The 27,898-nt window shown below is 36.5% G+C and overlaps 2 protein-coding genes across 2 annotated transcripts; one reads left to right on the forward strand and one right to left on the reverse strand.

Moving 5' to 3' along the window:
- The first annotated feature begins 6,400 nt into the window (after nucleotides 1–6,400).
- On the forward strand, nucleotides 6,401–13,212 carry lysmd2 (LysM, putative peptidoglycan-binding, domain containing 2). Its single transcript, XM_043216704.1, has 3 exons — nucleotides 6,401–6,933; nucleotides 7,709–8,043; nucleotides 12,632–13,212. Exons 1-3 carry the CDS (start codon nucleotides 6,679–6,681, stop codon nucleotides 12,678–12,680), a joined length of 639 nt encoding a protein of 212 aa, XP_043072639.1. The 5' UTR covers nucleotides 6,401–6,678; the 3' UTR covers nucleotides 12,681–13,212.
- Nucleotides 13,213–13,503: 291 nt separating this feature from the next.
- Nucleotides 13,504–27,856, reverse strand: scg3 (secretogranin III). The gene is made up of 12 exons (XM_043264810.1): nucleotides 27,452–27,856; nucleotides 26,429–26,481; nucleotides 26,233–26,263; nucleotides 25,931–26,155; nucleotides 22,948–23,090; nucleotides 22,588–22,734; nucleotides 22,274–22,517; nucleotides 20,797–20,913; nucleotides 18,383–18,466; nucleotides 18,163–18,273; nucleotides 17,042–17,131; nucleotides 13,504–14,354 (listed from the first exon to the last, which is right to left on the reverse strand). Exons 1-12 carry the CDS (start codon nucleotides 27,534–27,536, stop codon nucleotides 14,236–14,238), a joined length of 1,449 nt encoding a protein of 482 aa, XP_043120745.1. The 5' UTR covers nucleotides 27,537–27,856; the 3' UTR covers nucleotides 13,504–14,235.
- Between the last annotated feature and the right edge of the window lie 42 nt (nucleotides 27,857–27,898).

A 27,898-nucleotide genomic window follows, 5' to 3' on the forward strand; every position in this document is an offset into this window, starting at 1 on the left:
GAGATGCCAGGCGCGTGATGTCATTGAGACTACATCATTCCTGCTGCGTCTTAAACTCCAGCAGAGCTTATCTCATATTTAACCAACACCAGCCCTACAGACCTCACTGCAGTTGCATGGGAAATGAGTCATGAACTTCATTCTGTGTGCGTGTGTGTGTGAAGAAAGGCATGGAAAAAGTTTCGCTCTGAGGCTGACGTCATTGAACTTATATATTTTCACCAGATGTATTCATCATCTTAGCCATGATTAGACTCGTCCCAAATAGCTTGCGGGGCTTCCTGTGAACTCATTTGAATGATGTGTGTTTGGAATCAAGCAGAAACCACAGTCTTCAGCAGACAGCACCAGTGACTGATCTATCAACTTGGCTTGGAATCAAACTTCAGAACGTCTACGACACAACTAGCAAATCTAGCACATGGACAGGAACAGTTCTGTTTATTATTATTATTATTATTATTACTGTACGGATTAGAAAGAGCAGAATCCGATCTGAGGTCAAGGTCACCCAGTTAAACGGGAATTAAAGTGTACCTATGAATGACAGTGAAAATTAATTTTTTGCTTTTGTAGCCAAATCGACCGGAGTATGGAAAAGTGAATTGTTGAACGAAATGAGAGTAAATGAAGAAATAAAGTAAAACTAAATGCATATTATAAGAAACTGAAAGTGTTTCTTGACCTTGCATGCATGTCAACATAAACCCTTAATTATTATAAATCATAATAGGGGCATGGTTATGAATGAGAGAGGAAGCGAGAGAGAGTTGGTGTGGGTATTTTGCACTCTTTTTGTTTTATACTTTCACCCTTAATTTTTATTAATTGACAGTGATAAATATCTCCATATTATACACTTTCCATCCGAATCTGAAAACAATTAACATATTCATAGGGCCAGTGCTGATGCTTCCTGTGGGAGGCTATGACTGCTGCCTATCTTAAAAGAGGCACAGGTGTAGTCTGCAGGAAACAGGTGACCAGCGAGTGATGATTGTTGGAAATCGGTGACCACAGATGCTTCCTTTTGGAAACTAGCAGCATTGGAAGCTCCCCGTGGCGAACGAGCGTAAACGCTATTCCCATTTTTATTTAATTTCACCTGAATGACTATAAAATTACAGTCTTGTTTTCAGAAAAAAAAACAGGTCAAAATTAAATGAGTTCTGTTTAACAAGCAAAATAATCTTCAAACAGAAAACTCAAGAATATTTTGCATACCTGGCAGATTGATAGATTGTTTAAAAAAATGTACATCCTCACATTTCAACAACATGTACATTCTATTTGTAAGATCTTCTCAAAAAGCTGTGAACAGGAGGAAGTGTGTATGCATTTTCTACCAACACACGTTTCTTTTGCTATATTTGCGACAGGCTTCTATTGAGTTTATACCGCCCTAACAATATTTTTTTTATCGCCATACACCAACCCTACCTCTAAACCTACCCCTCACGGAAACCGTTTCACATTTTTACCCGAATAAACACCGAGTCCTTTGTATTAAACGTCCTTGTAAGGCGGAGGACAAACACTAGGTGTGAGGGAAGTTAAACATTGACCGGGGAAACTGTGTTTGTGGTTAGAAGCGTCTGAATCCATCTAACCGCGTGTGAAGAGGCGGGAAATACTCCTTTATCGCTTCAGTTATACCCAGGACAAATGGGAACCACGCGGAAAGCTAACTTGCAACGCGCTCTTTTCAACGGGAAATAACACTTTTTGTATGTGCTGACATCGCCTGCTTTTTGTAGCGGCTGTCAAAACCCCACATTGTGAAGCGTGACGAAAGGTCTTTATCTGTTCACGTGCGCCATCTACACGCAGAAAGACGGACCGCATGCGGTAGCGGACAGTGACCAGTAGAGGTCAGTGGAAAACCGAGACGCCGTCAGTTCTGAGCTACACCAAACAAACCAATTAGCGCGTGCGTGTATTCGGAGCGAGTGGACTGCGTTGGTCCAATGAATCGCATCACGTTTCATAACTAAAAAGCCTTATGTTATAGCTCTGGTGCTATATATTATGTGTTTGAGTGCGACTGAAACATTGTACTGACCCGTCAAGAGTCCTGATCGCTCTTTATTAGATTTTAACTAGGAATTGTGAAAGCTATTTGATCTGAAACGTGTTATTTTATTTGATCGGGAGCTTTGAAGTTTGAAGTAGAAGATGATTATATAAAAATTGATGTGAGGGGCAAGAAAAAGAGGAATAAAAGAGAGGAGGAGGATGAAAGTGACATGAAAAAAAGCATCATCCCTTATTTTTTCCCTTATCTACAGTCCAGTGATTAAAGGGCATGGGCAACATCTGTCTATTTTGTGATGACCTGTATCCCGGCCTACACAGCACACTCTTTTTCCTTTGTTTTGATGGCATACAGATGTTGTTTTCACGCTTCATTAACTATAAATAATAAAACGGCTAGTGTTTGTGTAAGTGGCATCTGCGAGCTGCACATGAGAACGGGCAAATGAATAATCCAATAGGGCCCTTGAACACCTGCCGTAAGAACACCCAGGACCCAAAGCAGACCACTGTGACCCCTCTGACATCCACTGCTTGTGTTCACACGAACCTTGACATTCATATCCATCACCTGTCTCCCGAGCAGTTTGTCTTTAATAGTGGCCGCTAAGCCAAGCATTGCTATTATTACCAGGGTACTGTTTGTCAGATTAACTTTAAATAAAATATGAAATCGTCACAACCACATCTAGATGCAGAGCTGGTGAGTTGCTTGAGGTGGCATTTGAATTTTTTTTAAGTTTTTATGACGAGAGGACAGTGCTAATAAGTTTTGGAAAAAAAACATCCAATATATCACAGCTTATTTTTACAGAGACCAGTGCAGTGGTAACCTAAACATGTTATTTGTGTACTGAATATTTATTTATTTTTGAATTTTTTTGTTGTTGCATAAACCAACTTTGTTTTAAATTCATAAAATGACATATTAATACATATATAAATTCATAAAATGACATATTAATACACTGCCTATAAAAACAGTATTTACAAAAGTGTCATGCAATTTCATTTAGTTATGTTATTTGTATTTATTATGAAAGTTTCAGAAAAAATATAATATATATAAAGATTATTGCTGTCAAATTATTGTGATCCAAAAATTAAAAAGAACATATATAATTTGTTTTAATTATTTTTATCTTTTAAATATATTTCTATATGAAATATAATATTAATATATAAATGTATATACATTTAATATATATATGTATATATTTAATATATATATATATATATATATATATATATATATATATATATATATATATATATAAAAACATCTATTACCTATTATTTTAGATGCGATTAATAGCATGACAGCACTATATAAAAAACAATAACATTCCATCAAGCAAAAAATGAACTGAAGCTGAAGAATTTTGCCGTTATTCAGCTACAGTGACTTTTTAACCTGTCTCTATTAATTAAACACGCTATAATCTGGCATTTTGAAATCTTAAATAATCTTCATTTGCCACTCTAACGATCAGTGCAATGGATTTTTTTGCGTCTGTAAGAAGTCATCCACCATAATTAAGAGACGTGCTCCCGTAGAACATCTGTCCATTTCTTCTCACCTGGCTGCAAGAGTAATGAATATAGTGCGATGCCCTCAGTTCCTCTGTTTAAATATGCATGACCCCGTGACCCCTCTGCCACACTTCAGCTCTATTCTATTAAGAAAAGCATGACGTCCGTACAAAGTGGTATACACTAATGACATTAAGAAAACATTATTCAAGAGGCTCTAGATAAACCAATCATGGTGCAGATTAATTCAGTCGTCCAGTAATGAAGTTTCCTGGAGACGGAGCAGCAGGTTGTCTGCAGACGGTGTTGGGTAACACACAGCACCTGCTGCTCCTAATAAGGATTGCAATCTTGGTTGACAATAAAGACGCATATAGAGTATAAAATGTAATTTATCTAGTCAGGACAAATTACTACATACAATGGCAACAGGTGTTTAGAGCAATGAATGCATCTCGTCCTTATCCATGCATCTTCTCTTGTAATTGTATGTAGTACCTGTGCGCTCCTGTAGGGGGCAGAACGGTTGTTTACAGGTACTACGAGTACACTATAGCTCCTCAAATCTGCACCTCGAGATCCATTTTCCTGCAGAGTTTAGCTTTAACCCTGATCAGACACACCTGAGCATGCTAATCAGTGTCTTCAGGTTCATTAGAAAATCACAGATGGTGAGTTTCATCGGGGTTGGAGCTAAACTCTAGTGCATTGGACCTCCAGGGTAGGATCTGAGGAACCCTGCTATAGCTGGTACATAGCATATGGTCAGGAACACCTGAACGCCCCCTTCCAGTTAACAGGCTTGGATATTCCAGTGGAACATAAAGTGACACACAATGCCTTTTTAGGGCTTTTCTGGACAAACTCTTATAGCCAAAGAACTTCAATGTTACATGGTTTTCAAGAAGTGTACGGTTGTTTTTATGAAGGTGGAGCAATCATCAAACAGGACGCGCTTGATATCAAGGAGTGTCATTTATTTTTAAACCAATCAATCCCGCTGCTGTTTGGCCTAAACGTGCTTATGAAATGTTTGTCCATCAAAAACTATAACGTTATATATATATATATATATCAAATTCAAATTTTATATATATATATATATATATATATATATATATATATATATATATATATATATATATATATAAATAAATATATATATATATATATATATATATATATATATATTTTTTATATTTTAATCAAATTTCCAAATGCGCACTTTAGGAAATATGATTTCGAAAAATGGGACGGTACTTCAGTCAGTCAGAAAAGTGTCATAGAGCATGGTTTGTGGTACAAAAAGTTTTTTTTTTACAGGGTTTTAGTGTTGCTAGGTAACATTAGAATGCTGCAGATGAGGTTATAGATATGTATTTCTGGCCTAAAGGTTGTTTTAAGATTTTGGCGTTAGGAAGCTGTGGATTTTCTCAGATGACGTGCGCTAAGTGCACTTCTGTGTTGTTTCTTTTACAAACGTGCTATCTGCATTTTCTCTTTTGATTTGATTACGACACATCCTGGGTGTTTTTAAAACGGCATTTGGTGTGGATTTCACGTTTTGGCTACACATCACAATATGTCAAAGTCTGAAATGCAAATAATGACCCACATGAGGACAATTCACCCCTGTATAAAGACGAGACGGTGGCATGCACTGTTTAACGGGTCCTAGATAGCATCAACATGGAGTTTTTGAGAAAGATTTTGTCAGCTAAACCATCAGTATGTTGTTAAATGATGCCACAGTCCTATCTGTTGCAGCCCGTCTTCATTCCAGTTACGGATTCTCGAGGAAGTATCACAGTCAACGTGTTAAATGGGTGGAATTAAAAGAAGTTGTAACACTTTTTAATGTACTTGCACCGGAATCCCAGAGATTGCGCAAAATAGGACAGTGAATTAAACCTATTGCCACAATTGTGAGAAGTGACTAACGCACATAAACACAAAAAAGTTACAACAGCCCAGCTTCCCCCCATCAGTTTCCATCTGCAGGCACAATAGAGAACCGATGGGGATCAGAAAAGCAATTTCAAAAGTGAAATGATGTAGTGGTCTCTCTGTCTGTTAAATCTGTTTCCATTCTGATTGTTTGCTCGCGTACAGCTGAACCTGAGCAACCACACGCCAGCGACTTTTAGACACCTGCTTCCTCTTTCTCTCAAAAAACCAGGTCATGAGGTTATATTAAAAAAAAGTGTTATTTCCTACCCACCCCCATTTTCTCCCTTTTTCAGTAAGTGTATAATTCATACGTTATGGTTTTTAATTATTGTTAACTGAGGCATCTGCAGAGGCTACTATCTTAAATGTGTCTGCATTATTTTGTGACCTGGTTGTCAATGTTTAAGATTAGATACATAATCAGATTTAAACGTTTCGCATTTCAGACAGTGCTGTTTGCCGGTACAGTAGCTACTGTCATTCAGTTGAATCCCTAGCTTCATATGTTTAGTTTAGAAAGCATTTCGGAGTGTTCTGTAATTAGTTTGGTCTCTCACTAGAGTGTTACATTTCTTCAGTCTGCGCAAATGAGCAGCTGCGATTGTAAACATATGTGTACTCACTCTTGTTTTGAAGCAAGCAGGCCTATTTTGCTTCAGATTTATTTATTTTTTTTTACCGTGAAAGCATCCCTAATAAAATGTGTCCCTCTGCCTTTCTGAGTGCACACTATTTAAATTAAAAATTAAATTAAACCCAGGCTATTAATTGCACGTTTGTGAATTTACGCCGCGAGGGACGCGACGCTCGGCTAACGTCGTTGATTGGTCGACCGCCTTGGCGACGTCACATTTCATTTGTATCCCTGCGAGACGCGACGCTCCTGCTTGCAGCTAGATGGGGGTGTCATCGTCGCACGCGCGTGGATCAGGTTTCACCGGACGAACCGCGTCTCTCGCGCAGGCCCGCGGTAACGACAATGGCGACTGGAAAAAGCACTCACCTTTCCCGTTTCCTCTAAATATCGCCGCTGAAAATGCGCTGTTCGGGGTGTGACGCTGGAAACATGAGTATATATATCCTGTGAATAATATTGTGTTGGCGGTGAATCGCGCGCGTGCGCGCGCGTGTCACGGCAGCTTTAATAATAAAGGATTGAAGATGGCGGAATTTTCTCCGGTGCTGCCTCCGCTGCGGGATGATGGAGGAGGCGGACGGTACGGACAGCCGTTGTTCCCCAGATCCCGGTCCGGTTCGGAGTCGGACAGCGAGCTGTCGCAGAGTTTGGCCCGTACAAAGACGCGCTCGTATGGCAGCACCGCCAGCGTCACTGCGCCGTTAGGAGAGAAATACATAGAGCACCGGGTAACGGACGGGGACACACTGCAGGGTATAGCGCTCAAATACGGTGTTACGGTAAGAATGCGAGCCACACACCGATATAATCACACACGTACAAGAAACGACGGCCTAGTAATTTCATTAAAGTAACGTTACATACTCAACGCTGTTGTACATCTCCTTTGGGCATCATATAGGGGTGACGTGGACCGTATCTGAAATAGTGAGCTGCCTGATTGTCAGACCACATTTTTGAAATATTATAATCGACTGCAGCTATTTTTGGGGCCATGTCGTTACATGACATGTTTCCAAACCTAATAAACTCACTAGTTAGGTAGCTTATAGTGTGGTGTCTTTTTGACCATCATGGGCTCCTGCGAGTTTGGGCCCGTGCAGTTTCACAGGCAGAGTCTCAAAACCAAGTAAACAAGTATTGTAGGTCAGAAGGGCTGTGCAGTGTTTACAGCATTTTTTAAATGTCAGGCATGAAGCTTGGTTGTTTATTACATCCTATAATACTCAAAATCGCTGTATGTGTTTGGTCTTCTGTTATGACTCTGCAGACATTTGAGAAGATCACTTCTAACGTATATACTGAGCTATACTGAGCGTGTGAAAGGTTTGGAGATCAGAAATTGATTTATAAGCTGAATTCAAAACTGATTTGTAAACGGAAAGTAGGCATTGTAACCTGGCTCTTCATCTCCAAACAAATATTTGCTCATGTAGTTTGATTAGTTACATTAGACGCGCTCGTAACGTGGATCAAGCAAACACTAGAGAGATGGGTAGATAGGTTTGTGATTCTTGTAAAGCTTCATTTACTTTTTTTATTTTATTTTCACAGATGGAGCAAATTAAACGAGTCAATAAACTATTCAGCAATGACTGCATATTCTTGCGAAACACTCTAAATATTCCTGTTAAGTCAGAAAAACGCTCCCTCTTTAACGGACTGTCTCTGGAGTCACCCGACAGCGAGGGAGGCACACCGCAGGAGTCGCCGTGCGTGAGTCAGGACATGGACGCTCCATCGCCCCCGCCGGAACCGTCCGTCCCGGAGCCCAACAACCGGCCCGTGCAGGCCGAAGAGCTGTCAGCTAAAGACTACTTACACCGGCTGGACTTACAGATCAAACAGTCCAAACAAGCCGCCCTCAAACTGAAAGAGGACGGTGGGAGGTAAACGAACCTTTGGCCTGCATGATCTTCTCTCTTATTTTAATACACCCACTCTCCTCGTTAATAACAGTGAACAGAAACTCCGTCCCAAACCCTAGATAGTTGCCTTACTGTCTTCTTTGTGAGGCAGCATCCCAACTGAAATTTTGAATACCTTTTCATTTAGTTACTTGTTTATTTTACTTGTTGGTCAAGTATGCACTAGTTCATCCTGTCATACAGCTAGAAGGAAGGCTGGGGTTTTTAGATAAGTGTCGTTTATAAAAAAAAAAAAACTACTTATGCATCTTCTAATCACTTATGCCGCCCTTCAAAAGTTTGTGGTCAGCAAGGTACTTTTTTTTTTTTTTTTTAAAGTAATTAATACTTTTATTTTTTAAGGACCCATTTAATTGAACAAATATTTGCCAAGATATTTGTAATGTTTATCATCATTGAATTTTGCAGCTTTTTTTAACATTCATAACAACGCAAAGTGTTTTTCGAGCACAAAGGTGACTCGTACTGTAATATTTCACAATATTACTGATTTCACTGTATTTTTAAAGACGTGTGTGAATGGGATGAGCGTAAGTGTCCTTTAACTGACTCCAAACATTTGAAAAGTAATGTACTTTGTAGCGTAATGGACATTTTGTCGTTTTTAGAAGACGCACGCCGTTTTTTTTAAATGATACCGAGCACCAGCAGTAAACCTGTGAAAATGCTGCGTAGGTAGAAAGCTCACTGAAGCAGAAACGAGGTTTGCTGATGCTGACCTGTGGTAAAAAAATCTGCCCATCAATCTGAAATGCTGAAGTTTGTATTTATCGGTCATCCAGATTTGTGTGTCCACACGTCTAGTGGATAAGGCAGCAGTGTTTGGAGAGAGGCCTTGTTGTCCTCCATAGCTATGGGACCAGTGAATGGTGTTTCATATTCTTAACATACACCTAACATGTTTCTCAGAATGAAACTAGTCGGGTCAGTTCTGTCTCAGAGCTGAAAGCACGCACGTTTATTCACTCGAGAAGTGCTGCGTTTTGGCACACGTCTCTGCCGGTGGCGATAAATTGCAAGTTGTAACCCGTTGCAGTCTTGAACACTGTTTGGTGTGAAGCTCAAGAATAAGAAAGGCTCAGACCTAAAGGGTTAGTTAGTTTACCCCATAATTTACTCGCACTCAAAATATCCTAGGCGTGTATGACATTTCTTTCAGACAAATCCAATTGGAGTTGTGTTTAAAAATGTCCTGGCTCTTCAATGCTTCGATATGACAGAAAATAAGTGTTCAAATAGTACAATAGTTCAAAATAAGTCCAATAAAGCACATCCAACCGTAATAGAAAATAGAAAATGCCCTGCATGGCTCTGGGGGTGAATAAAGCCCTCTTGTAGCAAAACATAAAAATATCCATATTTCAAATTTTATAAACAGTAGCCTCTAGCAATTGAGCTTCCTTTGTGTCTGTAGACAAAAGTTGTTTTTTTTTCTTGCGACTCTAGCATATTATCACCAGTGTCCGACGTAATCCACTTAACATTCTGTTGTGAGGATGACAGTCGGCGGAAGCTAGAGATGTTTATAACATTTTAAATATGTATACGTTTCTTCAAAAATGCATCTACTCACTTCAGAAGGCCTTAATTCACCCCAGAGCCTTGTAAAGCACTTTTCTTTTTTTAAATTATGGGTACATGGACTTTATTGGAGTTTTTTTCTTGGACTATTGAAAATAACAGCCATTCACTTCCATTATAAAGCTTGGAAGACCCAGGACATTTTTAAATATAAGTTGGAAAACTATACAATTTGTTGAGCCAGTCAATCTCCAAAAAGGACATAAAAGCACCATGCAAATAGTCCGTATGTGCTATATTCCAAAACGTTTTGAAGAGGACAGGCTAAAGTTTCGATATTCGAGCCATTGTTTAATTCAAACCCTTAATTCTAGTCTGTTCCTTGGGCATACTGGTTCGGTGCTTCTCAATCTGTCCTGAGCAACGCAGGCACCAGTTGTGTTTGCCAACTTGAAATTATGAGGGTGGTTAATGATGACAGAATTATGATTATTGGGTGAACCATTCCTGGGATTAATTTCCTGTAATATGTTCTTTCTTTTGATAAGAGATGTGTAAAAATATCGTTGGAAAGCGACTGATGTTCCCACAGTCTGTGTAAGAGATAGGAGAACAATGGCCGAAAACTGTTCAATTATTCATAAAGCTCTGGAAAGGAAGTTCTAAACCCTCAGTAGTCATCCGAGCTTCCCCTACACGCTCGCACTGAAACGCTATTGTCCTTTACACTCGGCGATCAAACAGAAGCGATGTTCCTCAGATCAATGCCGTGACTGAGTCATGGAAACGATCGATGGCCAGCGTGAATCATCAGTTTTCTCCGTATGCCTTCCCAGGAACTGTCAATCCAAAAACATTTATTGGCCGGCTTCAATTTAAACTTGTTTGGAGGATATGACTGGCCCTATGTGAATGTCTTAAAGGGACAGTCCACCCAAAAATGAACATTCTGCTATTTGTTGACCCTCATATCATTTCAAACCTGTACGACTGACTGACTTCAGTGGAATATAAAAGAAGATATTTTGGTAACTCTTTATTTTACCGTTATTCCTATTATTTGCTTATTAGCATGCATATTACTAGAATTTTAACCATTTATTGGTGTTATTAGGCACATATATTAACACAATATTCTACATGACCTTATTCTACATCTCTAATCTGACCCAATACCTAAAATTAACAACTACCTTACTAACTATTAATAAGCAGCAAATTAGGAATTTATTGAAGGAAAAGTCTTAGTTATTTGGTTAACAGGTGTTACGTATTCTAAAGTGTTACAGATATTTTAAACGTTGATAATCAACCAATTTCAGTTCCCATTTACTTCCACTGTATAGAAAAAATATGATTGTCAAAATATGATCGAATCAATAGGAACCGCATGCATTTAGTTCAATGATGATTACTGAATTTGGCTGTGATTAATTGGACTTTCTTAATTACGTTGTGAATGTAAGGTCAAGCCATTTGCATTATCTTGTGGCAGCCCAGCAGAACCACGACGGTATATTTCTAAAACAGGATCTGCTATTTAATTCAAGTGTGCAATCAGAACAAAGCACTCATTTTTAACTGGGTTTGAAATGAGAAGCGTCTATAAATATTTTAAGAGCTCCCTACGGCTTTCGAACAAATAAAATATCAGCGGTCTGATGTTTTCATATAAATTAAATATTAGTATTGTAATTGTAGTTTCACTGACATGTTTTAAGATCAGTCTGAGCAAGGTTCTTTTTTAGTTGAAACGGCTCAGAATTTCATTTTAGGCTTAAACCTTGAACCCGGAGCATAGTACATTGAACCGCTGTGCTTAAACACAAAATGACTCTCAAGACCCTGCAACATAATATTTTAGTGAATTGCTCTGAGACCCTACAAGGCCCAGTTTTAAGACTGGATGTTCTGTGCACATTCAAAGCTTTTCAGAGATACCACATGATTGTGTGTCATAAATCAGCTTCTCAGGAAAATGTTATGGGGCTTTCAAATGAAAATATGACTTTCTGTTACGAAAGAGGAAGTTGATTTCATACGTGTCCTCACATGAGGACACCTGGACTAAAAGCAGGTTTATTATGCATTTTGGGAGACATAACAAAAGAATAGGGAAAGAAGTTATATTTCAGTATTCTTTGAAATATTATATATTATTGTTATTATGAAGATCTCATCAATTATTGCTCCCAATATTACACTTCTTTTTTTCATGATATGTTGCCCAAAAAACAACTTTTATACGAAAATTTGATTTAGTTGATAAGTTGTATATACTGAGAAAACCCATTTATAACTATTTTACACACATTTTGCTGAAAGAAAAATTATATATCTAATAATTCTGTTATAAAATAGTTGGGAGTCATCTTTATACAAAGATTAATAAAAAAAAAAAAAAAAAATGTGTGTGTGTGTGTATATATATATATATATATATATATATATATATATATATATATATATATATATATATACACACACACACACGTTTTTTTTTTATTTTTTATTATATATATATTTGTACTAAAATATTATATTAAAATAAAATTATATTGAAAATATAAAATTGAAATTATAGGTACATTTAAATATCTAGCATTTAAATACCAATATTATTCAAAGATCATACAATAACTCAATAGTGGCATTACAACATATTTTAGGCTTATATTAGGAAATGTACACTGTACATAAACAGTACTCCAGATGAAGTTAAATTATAATTTTTATATTAGATGTGATGCTTTTCATTAAATAGATGCCTTTTATTTATTTATCATTTTATATTAAAAACAATATAGAAATACTATTATCCATTTGCTAGAAGTCCTGATCATTATTATTTTATAGTAATATCATGCAGATCAAAAATAACTGTTAACTTCATGGTTACTGAAAAAGGTTTTTCAGTCCCAGAAGTTTGGCTCACACAAAAGAATGCTTAAAAGAAAAGCGTGTTTCACTTTAAAATTCAACCGTTTTATTATATTTTTGTTTTTAAGTACTGTGTGTTTTGTTTCAGAGAGGAAGACGACCCGGCAAACTCAGCGTCATCGTATCAGGAGATCTGATGGCTTCTTCTTCTTCTTCTTCATCCGTTTACTTGCAGCGCTGACAATGACCCATCTTCATTTTCCCCCGTTTTGCCTGATCACTTTCTAACCCGACCTGCGACACCGGACCGTGCTCTTGTGCTGAAGGTCCATCATTGCCTTCTTCAGCAGTATTATAGTGACTTCATTCCTGACTTTTAGCATCAATGCTCACATAACGGTAAAGAAGCTACAGCTGAGCTCGTCTTCTTTAGCTATCCACGCGTAGATCACACACTTATGATAACCTCTGCTCATATCAAACGCCGTCTCTGCCGTCTATACAGTAACGTAACGCTCCCCGGACTCCGTGTGGCTGCCTGCTGATTTTAATTTATCTTTTCGTTTCGTTTTGCCTATAAGAGCTTTACGTGTGGGGTTGAAAGGTAGGAATAATGCTGTTTTTTGGTGTGAATGTTGTGTTTTTGTGTGTTGGGGTTTAATAAAAAAAAATATTTTACTGTGCTGTTTGATTTGGATTATGCAGAATAAATGCTTCTGTAAATTAAAAGCCTCCCTTTTGTTTTTGGATCTTTAAGAAAGCATTACCACACAAACTTTAACAAACACTTCAGGCGGTAGAAATTTGTTAGATAACAGCTCTTTGGGAAATAAACTTTTGCCAAAAAAAAAAAATGGTGACTCAGAATGAATTTTTTTTTTTACTACTGTAAACCATACTATACAGATAATTTTCAGATAATGATCAAAATGTTTAAAACATTGTTTTCTAAAACATTAAACTGTTTTATAGATGGATCAAGGCCTTTAAAAAAAAAAAACAACCACAGAAGTGAAGCAATTAAAGAAAGGCAATGTTTAATAGATTTTTGGAAAAAATCACGATATTTACATTTAAAAATACTTGATTTTGTGAATCTCTAGCATGTGGAATATACAGAGTCAAATAGCGGAGAAAGAAAACCAAGTAATCCAAACTTAAGATAGAGAAGGGAGATAAAAAGATGTAAAGACTGCCCCCTACTGGCTGGGAGACAAAACAACAACAGAGGAGAAAAGAGGTTCACTCACGGTCAAGCTGATTATTGTTTTTTTTTTCTTTTTGGTGGTCGAGAAACAATAGTCTTCATCAAATGAGAGGAGGAAATGCTAAACACCATACATGAAAGAATGTTACGTACAGATACGGTATATGCATGTGATGCCGTAAAAGTCTATTGCAAAAGAGGGACAGGTGCAAAAGCTTCTATTTTCATACCCCCCAAAAAAATCCACCCAATTTCATTCTTCTAGTAGCCAGTGCTGTTATTCTGTCCTAATGCGTAAGAACACTTACAACTCAAATGTGATTTGTGGCTTGTCTAGAACTATAGGCTGTGTTCTATTGCTGACTGCGCTGAGAGGATATTGCCTTCTGAAGGGAATTCTTCTGCAGAAATACTGTCCGAGTTGCAGACTAGATCTCGTTTATTAGGAGTTAAAGCATTAGGATCTGTGTTAGTACGCCCGGTCCAAGTATTTAGTAGATAGTCTAACTGTTTCGCTATTACGTGTGAAGCTGGACTTGTGGTTCCTACAGGCTTCCGTAGATTCTCTTGATGACGTCGCCTTCGTCCTTCTCGAGGATGCCTTTGTCGATGTATGCGTCCACCTGCTGGTCCATGAAGTCCCTCAGTTTGGAGAGGTCATAATCTTAAACAGAACACAGGAACCCAGCAGGACAGAAATTTAAATTAATAAATTGTAAATGTTTATTTATTATTTTGTAGTGATGTTTGAATTTTTTAAAAAAAATTATATATTTTTTTATTATATATTGATTATTAAATAATATAAAGATAATTAAAAATATAAATATATTTGCATTTAAAACTAACAAGGTGTATCACTGTTAAATAAATAATAAATATTTTCAAATATTTGTTATTTGTACAAATAATTCACAAATATTATTTGAAATTAACACATACACAAAAATATAAACTATGCATATATATACAATATCTTGAAAAATAAATACATTTATACAAATTATATATTCATATTCTCAGGCATTTTATATATATATATATATATATATATATATATATATATATATATATATATATATATATATATATATATATATATATTAATATATAAACATAGCATATTTTTCTTGAAAATATACATGCATGTTTTTATTTGTATATAATAAGATATTCCCCCTTTAAAGGTAATGAGATTTAACAATTATTTAAAAATTCTAAAAAAAAATTAGTCGTAAACAAAAATGTTTTTATTTTTTTAATTTATTTTATAAATGCATGAATGAAACTATACACTATTAACTTAAAACAAAAAATATATTATGTTTATTTAAAATATTTTAGTTGCATTAAATAACAAAAATATGTATTTATGATAAATATAAAATATGATAAATATAATGAAAAGTATAAAATATCGATTTAAAACCACAATAACAAAAAACTAAAATCCCATTCCCACTTAAAAATAAGGGTTTAAATGTTCATATATCTTGTTCATAAACTTTTGAGCTTAATAAGGCAAATATGCATCTCATGGCAAAAAAATGTTGATCGATTTTCCTTAGGAAAATTTTGTTCTCTGCTTAAATTGCAAAAACCTTAATTAAATAATATGGCATGGTGCAATATTTGTGTTGTTTGTTCAGTGTTATTTTTGCACTTAACTTCAGTTCTGTAACAAAAAGTTAAGGGTTATATGAACCCGTAGGCTGGTTAAAACAATGCTAAATAAAAGGCTGTAACCTAGAAACACTTGAAATGTGAGAGGCGAGCCACACGATGCCTGACTGTACACATCTTTCAAGAAACGATGATGTTATTATCGGTGGATATGAAAGATCGTCCAGAAATGCCTGTTCCTGGTGAAAGTCTGCGTGAGAGTGGGTGTGTGTGGGAGACGGCCCCAAGCCAGAAGACTCACAAAGCAGGAAATATGTATAAATCCGCTTCCAAATTCACAAGTTTTGGCACGGCGTGTGTGTGTGAAAGTGTTTTGAGTACGTTGTGTGGGTGGAAAAAATTGGAGAGCGTGTGTTGGTGAATGTTTTTTGTGTGTGGGCTCTGGCCGTATGTATAGAGCGCTGGATTTTTCCTGCACTGACCATTACAACGGAATAAGAGCAGAGCCGTGGGCTTTCCTCCAGATCTATTACTATGTCTGTGGTGGACATAAAGACCGTGACTCATCTTGTATTTAAAGCATTCACACACGTCTCAATGTGTATGACTGGAGATTTTAATGCTGCATGAATATGCTATATATATATATATATATATATATATATATATATATATATATATATATATATGTGTGTGTGATGGATGGGTGATGCTGCTTTATTGCTGAAAAGTCTAGTTTAAAAAAACGGATAAATTAATATACTATTAATATATATAAAGTTATTAATATTAATATAATTAATAACTTTAATATACTTTAATATAAAAAAACTGTCTAAAATAAAATATATACTGTATGTGTGTGTATGTGTGTACAAATATAACACACACACACACACACACACACACACACATATATATATATATTCAACTATTGTAGAATAGACTCCCCCGTCTAGTCTGTAACAGTCCCTAATGAATCTGTTTTGAATTTGAACAATAGTTCTCGTCTCCAAACACACTCTTTATTTTGTGAAGCGAGCAGACGACGGCTGAAGAACACAGACAGCGTTTGAGTCTGATGCTGGCAGGTATGAAGAGAGGAACACACAGATCTTTTGTCAGAGACGCAGCAGACTTGCAGCGCTGTAACCCGGCCAAGCTCATCAACGCCACGCATATTCATGAGCGCTCTCACCCACGCTTATTTTAAATGCAAATTAAGAGAAAGAAAAGAGTCTTTAATTTGACTGTTCTTCTCCATGTTCTCAGTGAATTGTGCGTAACCTTGGGTTAGCGGTAAACCCTTTAACAGCTCTAAGAGAGAGAGATAAGGCTGTTTAGCAGTTCATCATCACGGATTACCGGTGTGTTTACCAGCAGAATAGGACGGTATTCTCCTATCTCTGTCCTTTACTAAATCAATTCATTTCCAGCTAATATTCTGTAAAATTGGTGTTTATTCGTTTTGGCGACAGTTGAGGATCTCTGTGTAATTTTCAGTCTTAGAATTGTGTTATGCCTATATTGCATTAATGTAGCGGCCGTTTAGCATGTAGAAACTGATTTTGACCCTAATTGAATTGAATTTCTTTGATACAGCAAACAAAAAAAGTAAATAAAAAAGCCGAGAAGCAGAGTACGTGCTCCGTTCCATTCGAGCTGCTGTACAGTAACACAGTCATCACTGAAACGGGTTTGTTGCTTTAATATTTAATGAACATTTACCTTCTTTGTTGCTTTCCTTGTTGTGTTTTTTTAGCCATTCAATGTTCTTTCTGATTGCTTCCAGATAACTCTCAGACTTCCCTGGATGACCTGTCAGACAGAAAGTACATTATTAAAAATTAATATTATTATTAATAATATTTTTACTGCAACTACTACTACTTCTACTACTGTGCTCCTGTGTATATATATATATATATATATATATATATATATATATATATATATATATATATATATATATATATATATATATATATATATATATATATATGTGTATATATATATATATATATATATATATATATATATATATATATATATATATATATGTGTGTGTGTGTGTGTGTGTGTGTGTTTGTGTGTCACCCATTCTTTTCTTCTTAGGTTAATAGGTGAAAGGATATATTTATTTAAATATATTTCTACATATTTTCTGTTTAACCATTTCGTCTTCATCCATCTATTCATCTATTAAATAATGTTATCCATCTCAGAAATTATGTTAGCATTTAAATGGATTATTATTTTATTTATTATATTATTTTATGTTAAAATGTCTTCTTTTTAGTTCCTATTATTATTATTATTATTATTATTATTATTATTATTATTATTATTATTATATACCTCATGCGCAGTGCTCACAATTTCGCTGGAGAACATAAAGCTGAACTATGTGCACGTACAGATTGGTGTTACGGGTGTTGCTATAGTAACAAATAATTTCCGTAAGTTCAGAGCTGTCCCCTCGTAATTGTGGCAGTTCAAACATGAAAAGCGGGGTTAATGTATAATGGGTGTGTTCTCGGGATATAATCGCCGGTGATTACCACAGCTTTTAACAATAATGCTCAGTACTTTTCAGAGAATCAATAAACGTCTCCCTGAACAAGGTCTCATAATTGTATTCGTTACTGTTAGTTCAGTGTGAGTGCGTTTCTGCTGCAGATGTGGCGGGACTGAAACTCTCTGTATCTCTAAAGCACACACACACACACACACACACACACACTGCAGAGGTTTCCAGTGGAGATGCAGGTTAGCGTATCTGATCACTCGGTCCAGTTACACCGTAACCATAACCGTCCCAAACCGTAAGCGTGTGAAGATTGACTCACTGATTTCAGCAGCCGTCTGGGCGTCTTTGGTCGAATCTTTGAGGGACTCATACTCCTTCTGCATTTTGGCAGCTTCTGTTTTGGTGTTGTCATCGTCATCCGATGCTTTTCCTGAAAGGAGATGCGATGAGGGGGAAAACGGTACAGTGATGCCAAGCTCTTCCTGAGCGGAATCTGCAGTGAATGACTTGCAGTTTGCAGAGTGACGGGTCTGAGTTACCTGTAGGGGGCGTAATGCTGAGAGGAACCAGAGATTTGCCCAGCTTGTTCCTCGTCTGCAGGGCAATCATTGCGTCCAAATTTTCTGTGTGAAGAGCATGACAAAGTTACACAGACTACAAGCATTTTGGAGATCATATTTTCCTGTTAACACTTTACAGCAAGGTCCAATAAGTTAACATTAACTAACAAACATCAATAGATCTGGGTTACAGTGTCCTTATTATAGTATTTTTATATACTATATTAATTAACTATATGTGGTTAGTGTTAGGATTAGGGTTTTGTTTTAATATACTTGCATGTGATAATGCATAATTTATTGCTATTATAATAGTAAGTACATAGGACACCTTAAAATAAACTGTTACTGATATTTTAAGTATTAATTCTTAGTTACGAATACAACTGCTTATTGTTAGCTCAGGTCTATAGATAATATTAACAGACGCAGTTTTGTTTTTAATAATCTATTAGTCAATGTTAAATTATTAGCATTACATTAGATTAATCAATGCTTTAAATGTCACTGTCAACTCGCATTAACTAATGTTAATAAACGATGCTCCTAGCTATATAATATTAACTATTTCTAAACCATTTATCCTAGCTGTATATGAAATTTACATTTAAGCTATTCAGTTTGTTCTTTAGTAAAAGCAGATGATATATATACAGTATATATATATATATATATATATATATATATATATATATATATATATATATATATATATATATATATATATACATATATATATATATTTTAAATGAATAAATAATATAATAATAATTATATACGAATTAAATAACATAAAATGTAGAAATCCACAGAAAATAAAGTTATTTTTGGAGTAAAAACTGAAAAGTAATTTCACACTGAATTCTGTGATTCTCCATTAATTATTATTTTTATACATGTTATTAATTTAGTAATAACAATACTTTATAAATACTGTATTTTATGGAATAATTTTCCTTCTTTTTTCTTTCCAAAAAACAATTTTTACTGTAGATTTACTGTAACAGTTTTTTTTTTTTTTTAACCTTTCCCACTAATCATTTTTTGACAGCATATAGCTTTATGTGCACTCCACATGCAGATGGATGTACTCTGTACTCGTTATGTTTGTGTACACACTTTTGTGTCTTGGAGCTGTTTGCCGATGACAAACGCACACATATCAGAGCGGAATGATAAGAGCCTCATCTCATGTTTAAACCACAGAAGATCAATAACCGGCCGTATCCTGGCAACACACCCCGCCATTCCATTTGATCTTTACAGCTCTGTCATCATGTGGCACAGGTTGCCAGAGTAACCCCATTATTACGCAATGGAGAATTCCAAATTGTTATCTGTGTTCTATCATAACGACCGCCACCATCTCGTTAGAGAGACGGACAGAATTAATTACACGGAATGAAAGAGAGAGGGAACAAAAGAGAGAACCCTGCATGAATGAAACAGGATGCTGTTTGCTTGAGCAGATGTCTTGAACATATAAGGACATGAGACGGACATGGCTTGTGTCCCCTTAAAATGCTCCATCATTTATGATTTGTGCTTAAAATGTTTTCACTGTAAAGTTAATGAAAAAAAATGTCCACACACACACACACACACACAAAATGCACACACATGCATCTGCTGAAATCAGCTTTAAACATTCAGTATATTTTTGATTTGATAGGGATAAACATTTTACATTAGAAGTCAAAAAACATCTGCTCTCTCTCTCTCTCTCTCTCTCTCTCTCTCTCTCTCTCTTTCAGGCTGAACAAAGCATTATTTTAGGAAGCAACTGCACACAAAAGCAGTCAGTCACATAAAGCTTATCTCATTGATCCCCTTTTGTCCACGCACACACACACACACACACACACACACACACACACACACACACACACCTACATCATGTCCTAACCTGATTTACATCTAGACTAGAGAATAGTGTCTAATGTGACACAGTAACAGCCAATAAGAACATATTTGTTGTTTAACACAAAAGTGAAGCAGACAAAATATTCCCATTGAAGAGACAGCTGATGTGACACGTTGTGCTCGGTTGGGACGGTGCAAAGATGAGGGGACTTACTCACAAAAAAACTGAGAGAAACAGGAGAAATCTCACGCTCGATATGAAGACTTTCCAGTATAAGTTATAGCCTTATTGATGTTTTTGCTCACAGATGCATTAATCAGATAAACGTGACCTGTTTTTAACCTGATTTGTCCTAATAAAAATTCTAATTTGTGTTGCTAGCTGTTATAGATATAGACAGACGTATATTGTACATAATTGGAATAAGTGCATTATTTGCACGGTAAACCTGTGTGTTGTTTGACAAAATCTAATTAAAAATGGCCACTCTTTTGTCAAAAATAAGGTGTACAGGCAACTTTGGTATTACCCAGATAAGACACTCCTTCTTCAGGTGTAATGGTTCCATATTTGACCATCATCTTCACAAAGTCGATTAAGGTCTTCATGATGGTGATCAGGGTTTCTCGCTCCTCTTTATCTTGCTCTGTAAAGTGAGAGGAGAAGGATGTGGTAGATTAAGCATTGAGAGCAGACTTTAATCTGGATTAATGTGGGGTGTGATGAAGAAGAGGGCAACTGAAACCACAGGAAATGTGTTTAAGCAGATGGTTATGTTTCTACAGACCTTCTAGCTGCTGATTTACTGAATTCATTGTGTTGTGTTACACGCAATGGGAAGGGTTTCAAAAGGTACACTTTTGTACCTTTTAGGTCCAAATATGTACATTTTATGTACTAATATGTAGGTTTTATTTACCAAAATGGACCCTTTAGGTACAATCACCTGCTTAAATTCAAATTATTTCTATTTTCTTAGAAATATGGTTGTAGTGTTATTGTATTGCTATGCTATGCACTAACAAGCATGTAAGAACAGTTCAAATATTCTGTAATGTAATTTCTGATTAAACTTATACATTTTGTATTTAAATAGGCTATAGCCTAAGTTTAAAATATGTGAAATGTTTCAAACCTTATCAAACCTATATAAATCAGCGATTAAATTCCATAGGAGCGCTGTCGGCTTATTTCTAATAAGATGAAATTAAAATAAACAAATAATATTTAAACAGTTTTTTTTGATTAAACAAAGCAGTAATTGATGCCATACAAATAAAAAATATTTATAATTACAAATACCAGTCTATTCATTATTGTTTAATGTTATATATTTTAAACAAATATATATTAATATATATTTTAATATATATTTTAAAATGCTTTAGACCATTTACAAATGTTAAGGTTAGCACTGCATCTTTCTCAGAAAAAGAAATGCTGAGATTAATCTATAGTTTATTTATAATTATTTTCAGATGTTCAGTGTACTGTCATTATACTATATAGTTATATATTGATAAATGAGTTGGGAATGATCGGCATATCGGATATCGGCGAAAATTTAATCGTGCAACCCTATTATTAACTTTTACTAAAGTTATACTCAATAGCACACTATAATTAAAATAAATGTTAATCATTATTAATTATTCAGCTTTTAAGAGCTTTTAAGAAATGGGCGGAACTAATAGCTAACGACAATCTTATTGGCTGGCCAATCACCTATTGTAGTCCCCGTTTTGATTTCAGCCAATCAATTTGAGCGAATGCAGACAACATGATTAATATTCATGATCCCAGCAGCTCATTAATCCTAGTGCGTTTTATAATGTTATTAGTAGTAGAATTCATAGTATCACAATTCTCTAGTAAATAGTTACTTTCATAATGATGTAACTCGGTTACTAACTCAGTTAGTACTTGTGGGAATTAACTAGTAACTGTAACTAATTACTTTTTTAAAAGTAACGTGCCCAACGCTGGTTATGTGTGGTATTGTCTACCTGAGTCAAGGCTCTTGAGGAGTCTGTAGAAGTTGGGGAAGAACTGCAGATCCTGCAGTCCATCCTCAGGATTCAGTTCATTTCTGTCATTCCCATCGCTCACGGCATCCCATGAGTCTTCTGCCCTCACTGTGTCGTCTTTAATCTCCTCCTGTTCTTCAGCACCATTATCATCATCACCACCATTATCGTCCTCACCTTCATCCTCTTCGTCATACTGTCTACTGGGCCTGTCTTCCTCTTCCTGAAGAGGAGAATCCAACAATTATAGATTTATTTTTAAACACTACAGATGCACAGTCACACACTCTTACCATATTGTTCTGTGCGTCCTTCTCAGCATTAACAGGGTAGTCCATGCTGATGTCTCCGATCATGTTATCTTTGGCATTTTTGGTGATCAGGTCCTGCAAGGCTTCAGCAACTTCATACTCCAGTGTCTCTGCCTGACTGTCTGTGATCTGAAGGTCAAACAAAAGAATACAACACCTGCTAAGCAATCGATACACAACGGTATCATTGTATGGCAATCTATTTTCCATGCAGTTGACGCTGGTTAAACTAGAATCTGTTTCCCCAGAGGAATGAATACATTATTTATGATGCTTATTGCATGGCTCAATGATATGGCAGCTAGCAGAATCACTGCGCACGCCACAGTTTGAATCTCTTACTAGACCCAGCTTGAGCAGCTTAGACACAATTCTGTCAAACACTCCTCTGTCGTCCTCTTCGTAGATTTTGTTGGCGATTTTCTGGACGATATCATGAGCCGTTAGCGGGGTCCCGTCCAGCTGCCGAAAACTTTCAGGATCATCTGAAAAGGAACACATTAAAATATTAACTTCCAACTAATCTTCCAGCGAGGGTAACTTTAAATATAGAGTATAGGGGCGTCCAAACTACAACTATCATAATCACTTTTAGATCATTTTTTTATATATAAGCTGATAAATAAAAAATAGAGAGAGACAGTCTGATTTTAATCACCTGAACTTAACCATTTCAGCAGCTTGTGCGTATAATAAATCAATATTAAAATATATCTGTCGGTCTGGATGCTTTATTGTTTCAGTTTCTCACATGACTCTACTGTATCCATCTTTCCCCCATAAATAATTTAATTCAAAATGAATCAATATTTCATGTCCATTTATTTAACAAGCATTTCACTGCTGGGTTCTGATCACCTTGTCAGGTTTATTTTACAATAAACTATCCCTCACCTAATAGTCAGGAGCATTTCTAGCCTTTCATCTGTACTTGGAAAGAGTAAAAAAAAGTGTCTCCGTATTTTGATGCTTTTTATGAATATAACTTGATTATATATTAACTGCAGACGGACTGCAGGTATTCTGAATACTCGAGTTATGCAGCTTTTTGGGCCGTCTTTTTCTATGCTATAGTTTCAGTTTCTAGTATGCTGTATTTGATGTTGTTCTATCAGAAGCCTGCAAGCTCAAAGATCTTAAAAAGCGAAACCAAGTAGGAGGAGAACGTGTGAAACAGAGATTTGCATGTTTTAGCTGATATCTGCCAGCAATTCTTGTCGGTCTGTTGTAGTTTCTGTAACCCAGTGAAATCACACAAAAACACCTCCCACTCTGTTATCAGCCATTATCTACCACAGAGATCGACTTACACCGCCTTAACCGCTTCCAGTAAACTCACCATCTGCCTGAAACGTGACACTGATCAAACGTCTGACGCTCATTCAGAGGTCTTAGGTGGTCCGAGTGCCTTTATGACATGGCAGTATGATAAAAAAAAACGACAACAATAACGTAAAGTGGTCATATTATAAGGTTATGAGCTGCTTTTTCCTTGGATAGCGGACATCATACGTGAACACAAGTCAACAAAATCAATTTTGCGTTCAGAAAAACGGTCCACATAGTCTTGGTGAGGTAAAAAGAAGGATATAGAAGACGTTTTCTTAGTAAACTCCATAAGAGCTAACAAGTAAAATGTGGTGAAGTCCTACAGCTTTGAAGAGCCTTTGTGATTTTGTGATTTTTTTTATGAATCATTGCATCACAATTTAACGGTTGCTACGCAATAAGGTTGTCATCGAATGAACATATTTTTTACAAAACTATTGTATATTTGACCCAGAAGAAAACTGTTAGCTCATACCTAAAATGCACAAAGACTGCATGTTTAATTGCAAGAGTCGAAAAGTAGAAAATGGACATGAAAAGTAATAATCGTTCGATTTTCATCCAAGAAACATCATAGAGTCTGGGAAAATGATAAACGGAATTATGACATGACCTATTTGGGCTACTGTGCTATTATTAGGTTAGAAGGGTTTTAATGTGGGTGAATATTTAGTCTGACTGTCCTGTTGTACGGGACTGTGAGGTTTAATGCTACAGAATAAAACATCCAGTTCAGCAGCCTGTGGAGGGATAATCCTCTGATTCTCTCTCTCCTCTCTCTTGCTCTGTCTCTTTATCTCTACAAAATACCTCCTGATTGACCTATGGTGTCTGCCACCTGTTCCTGTATTTAGGATCACATACAGTCACAGGGATGGATTAGCACTTGCAAAGTGGGAGATAATTTGGCTTTTCACAGGTCAGCGTTGACAAAAAAAAAGTTCATTTATCGTTTACGGTTTTTCCATTTAGAATCCACAATGTCCCGGCACGTAAAATAGCTAAAGGGTTAGTTCACCCCAAAATGAAAATTCTGTCATTAATTACTCACCCTCATGTTGTTGCAAACCCGTAAGACTTTTGTTCATCTTCAGAACGCAAATTAAGATATATTTGATGAAATCTGTGAGCTATCTGCCCCTCCATAGACAGCAACACGACTGAAATGTTCCCAGGTCCAAAAACGTAGTAAATACATTTCAAAAACAGTTCAAGCGACATCAGTAGCTCAACTTTAAGTTTGCAATGCTTTGAGAATCCTTTCTTTGTTCAAAGAAAATAAAAATAACATAATTTACTTCTTTATTCTCCCCGAGTTACGTCTTCCGCCATTTTGAAGATTACTTAAGAACATATTTGAAGTAATCAACGTTGCTTACGTTCGGGTGAAAAGGGTGCACATGAGCGTCGATTACCGAAGATGTAACTGGGGATATGGTTGAGTAAACTATGTTATTTTTGTTTTCTCGCAGCGTCACAAAACTGAAGTTGAGCCACTGATGTCACATGGACTGTTTCACCGATGTATTTACTACGTTTCTAGACCTGGATCACTTCAGTTGTGTTGCTGTCCATGTAGGGTCAGATAGCTCTCCAATTTAATCAGAAATATTTTAATATGTGCTCCGAAAATGAACAAATGTCTTTGGAAAGACATGGGCGTGAATACTTTATTTTGGTGTGAACTCACCCTTTAAGACTCGGAAACCAAAGCTATGCTCAAAATGGAATAATAATACAATAAACAGTACATATTAAATGATAAGTGTAACCGTGTTCAACTTTAAATGGACATAGATAGGGTTACATTTTTATTCGATTTAATGCTCTTTGCTTTTTTAGCCAAATGATCAAAATGGGCATAAATGTGGTTCATTAGTTAGACTGAAAATGGCGAGCACATTGCATGGTGTAGAACATACTTTGCAAAGTGCGCATACTACACAGTATGCTCTTTTAAATAAGGCTTTGTCAGCACGGTAACTGTAGTTCTTACCTTGATATTTGTAGTCCATTCCATTCTTAGTAGAGTCATAGTCATCAGCCAGTCTTCTGTTTTTGGTAGTGTCTGCCTCATCTGTACCGTACCGTTCGCCCACAGAATCTGAGATGGGTGTCTCATTGTTTGACTCTTTGGACTTCTCAGCCAGAGACTTAAGGAAAGTGATGTCATCGTCCTCAGAGTTTGACTCTGCCTCAGATGGTGGCGTTGGCTTGGGTTCTGCACGGATGAACAGAAAACACTTGTGAGATATCGATCACTGTGAAGCATTATATCCGCATCGGATTATTCCTCACCTGTCTTCCTGATGCTGTCGGCTTCTGCAATCTGTTGGGGAAAAATAAATAAAAATACAACCTTGACTTTCACTGAAATTTAAATATATTTCACCTTAATGCATAAAAGATCTATAACCGGTCAGAATCAAAAGTGGTACAGTGTCTTTTACATAACTTAGAGATTAACAATAAATTCATATTTCTGAAATCACACCTGCTGTTCTAAGGGCTTCTCCTCAGTCAGCTCTCGGTTATACATGTCCTTATCTGGAACAAGAAAAAAACAAGTTACTGATGGTAGATCAGTCATCGCTGACCCACAGAAGACAGTAATTTAATTTAGGGTGAGTAAATTATTACATTTTTATTTTTTGGATAAACTCACACCGGATAACAAAAACACTAGTACCAGGAGGACAATAAGAAACTAAAGATCTGCAGCATCACTACAGTATCAAGCACAGAATACTACTGATAGGTTATTACATTGTAACTATAATGTAAAGACATTGTAATAACAAATTAGTTTTTTTCAAAAACAATATTTGTGCATCTCTACAGTCTATGAATCGACTATAATTTTTAAGGAAGCCAAGACACTTCGTTACAAGACGTACATTACACAACACCATAACTTTTTGTCATAAAATAAAAATGCATTTCTTCGCTCTGTATATTGTTGTTGAGATCTTTGATGCATTCAGTTGCATTCCAAACTGTCCAAGAGAAGCTGCCACGGAATAATCGGATTACAGGACAAAAGATTAAAGGCCTTTGAAAACTGAGGCTAGAGCTTCCTATACAATAAACGATACAAACAACAAACAAAACAAAGCATGCGATTTATTCACTTTCCTCCCACATTTATATGGAGCTGTCAGTCAGTATTTTCTCATTTCTATTTACGGCCAACATCATCATAACATACCTGCTATAATATATTTAAAGTGCATTTTTTTAACACGCAGGCCTATGTAACTGCCGAAAATAAACAGAGATCCTAATATTTACTTCCATTTGAAAAGCATGCGCTCGCCAGTCCGGACATTTGTTAATGAGCCAGGTCCTAAATATCAAAATATCGTCTGGCCTATATTAACCCGAAACATTTTTTTTTTTAGTTTATTACACGTCGTGCGCGTTTTGTGTGTCGGATAAATGTTCCAAATCAAACAGTTCACGTTTTCAAATGTACTGGACTGTATTTTTTTGGGGTCATATACAGTAGGCTACTCACCGTCGGGTCCGGCAGGTGTGGGGAACGCGCTGATCTGCGATATCACAGCAAGGACAACCGCAATCCCCACGCGTTTTGACGCCATCCTTCAGCTTCTGTTCGGACGTTTTTCCCCCCTCGCTCTCTCAGCGTCGCCTCTGTGGTTCGGTTTTGTGGAGCGCGCTGGTGTTGGCAGGACGCCGCGCGCTCTCAGCGGCTCTCCTCTGTAAGCGCAGAAAGGCTTTGGTTCCGCGGGAGCTGTTGAGTCCCCGCGGTGCTGAAACCAGGTCGCTTGCTATAATTAACAGCGGATAAGCTGATGGGAGCTCCTCGTGTATAACGGGCCCTGACTCCGGCAGCTCACGGATGGATGGATGGATGGAGGAGGAGGAGGACGGCACGGTCACATCCGCCCATGTGCGTCAGTCTGAAGCACCTGCGTCACGCGCGCATCTCGCGCTCATTCAG

This window comes from Puntigrus tetrazona, chromosome 18 (genome assembly GCF_018831695.1).
Source record: "Puntigrus tetrazona isolate hp1 chromosome 18, ASM1883169v1, whole genome shotgun sequence".
Taxonomy (NCBI): Eukaryota; Metazoa; Chordata; class Actinopteri; order Cypriniformes; family Cyprinidae; genus Puntigrus; species Puntigrus tetrazona.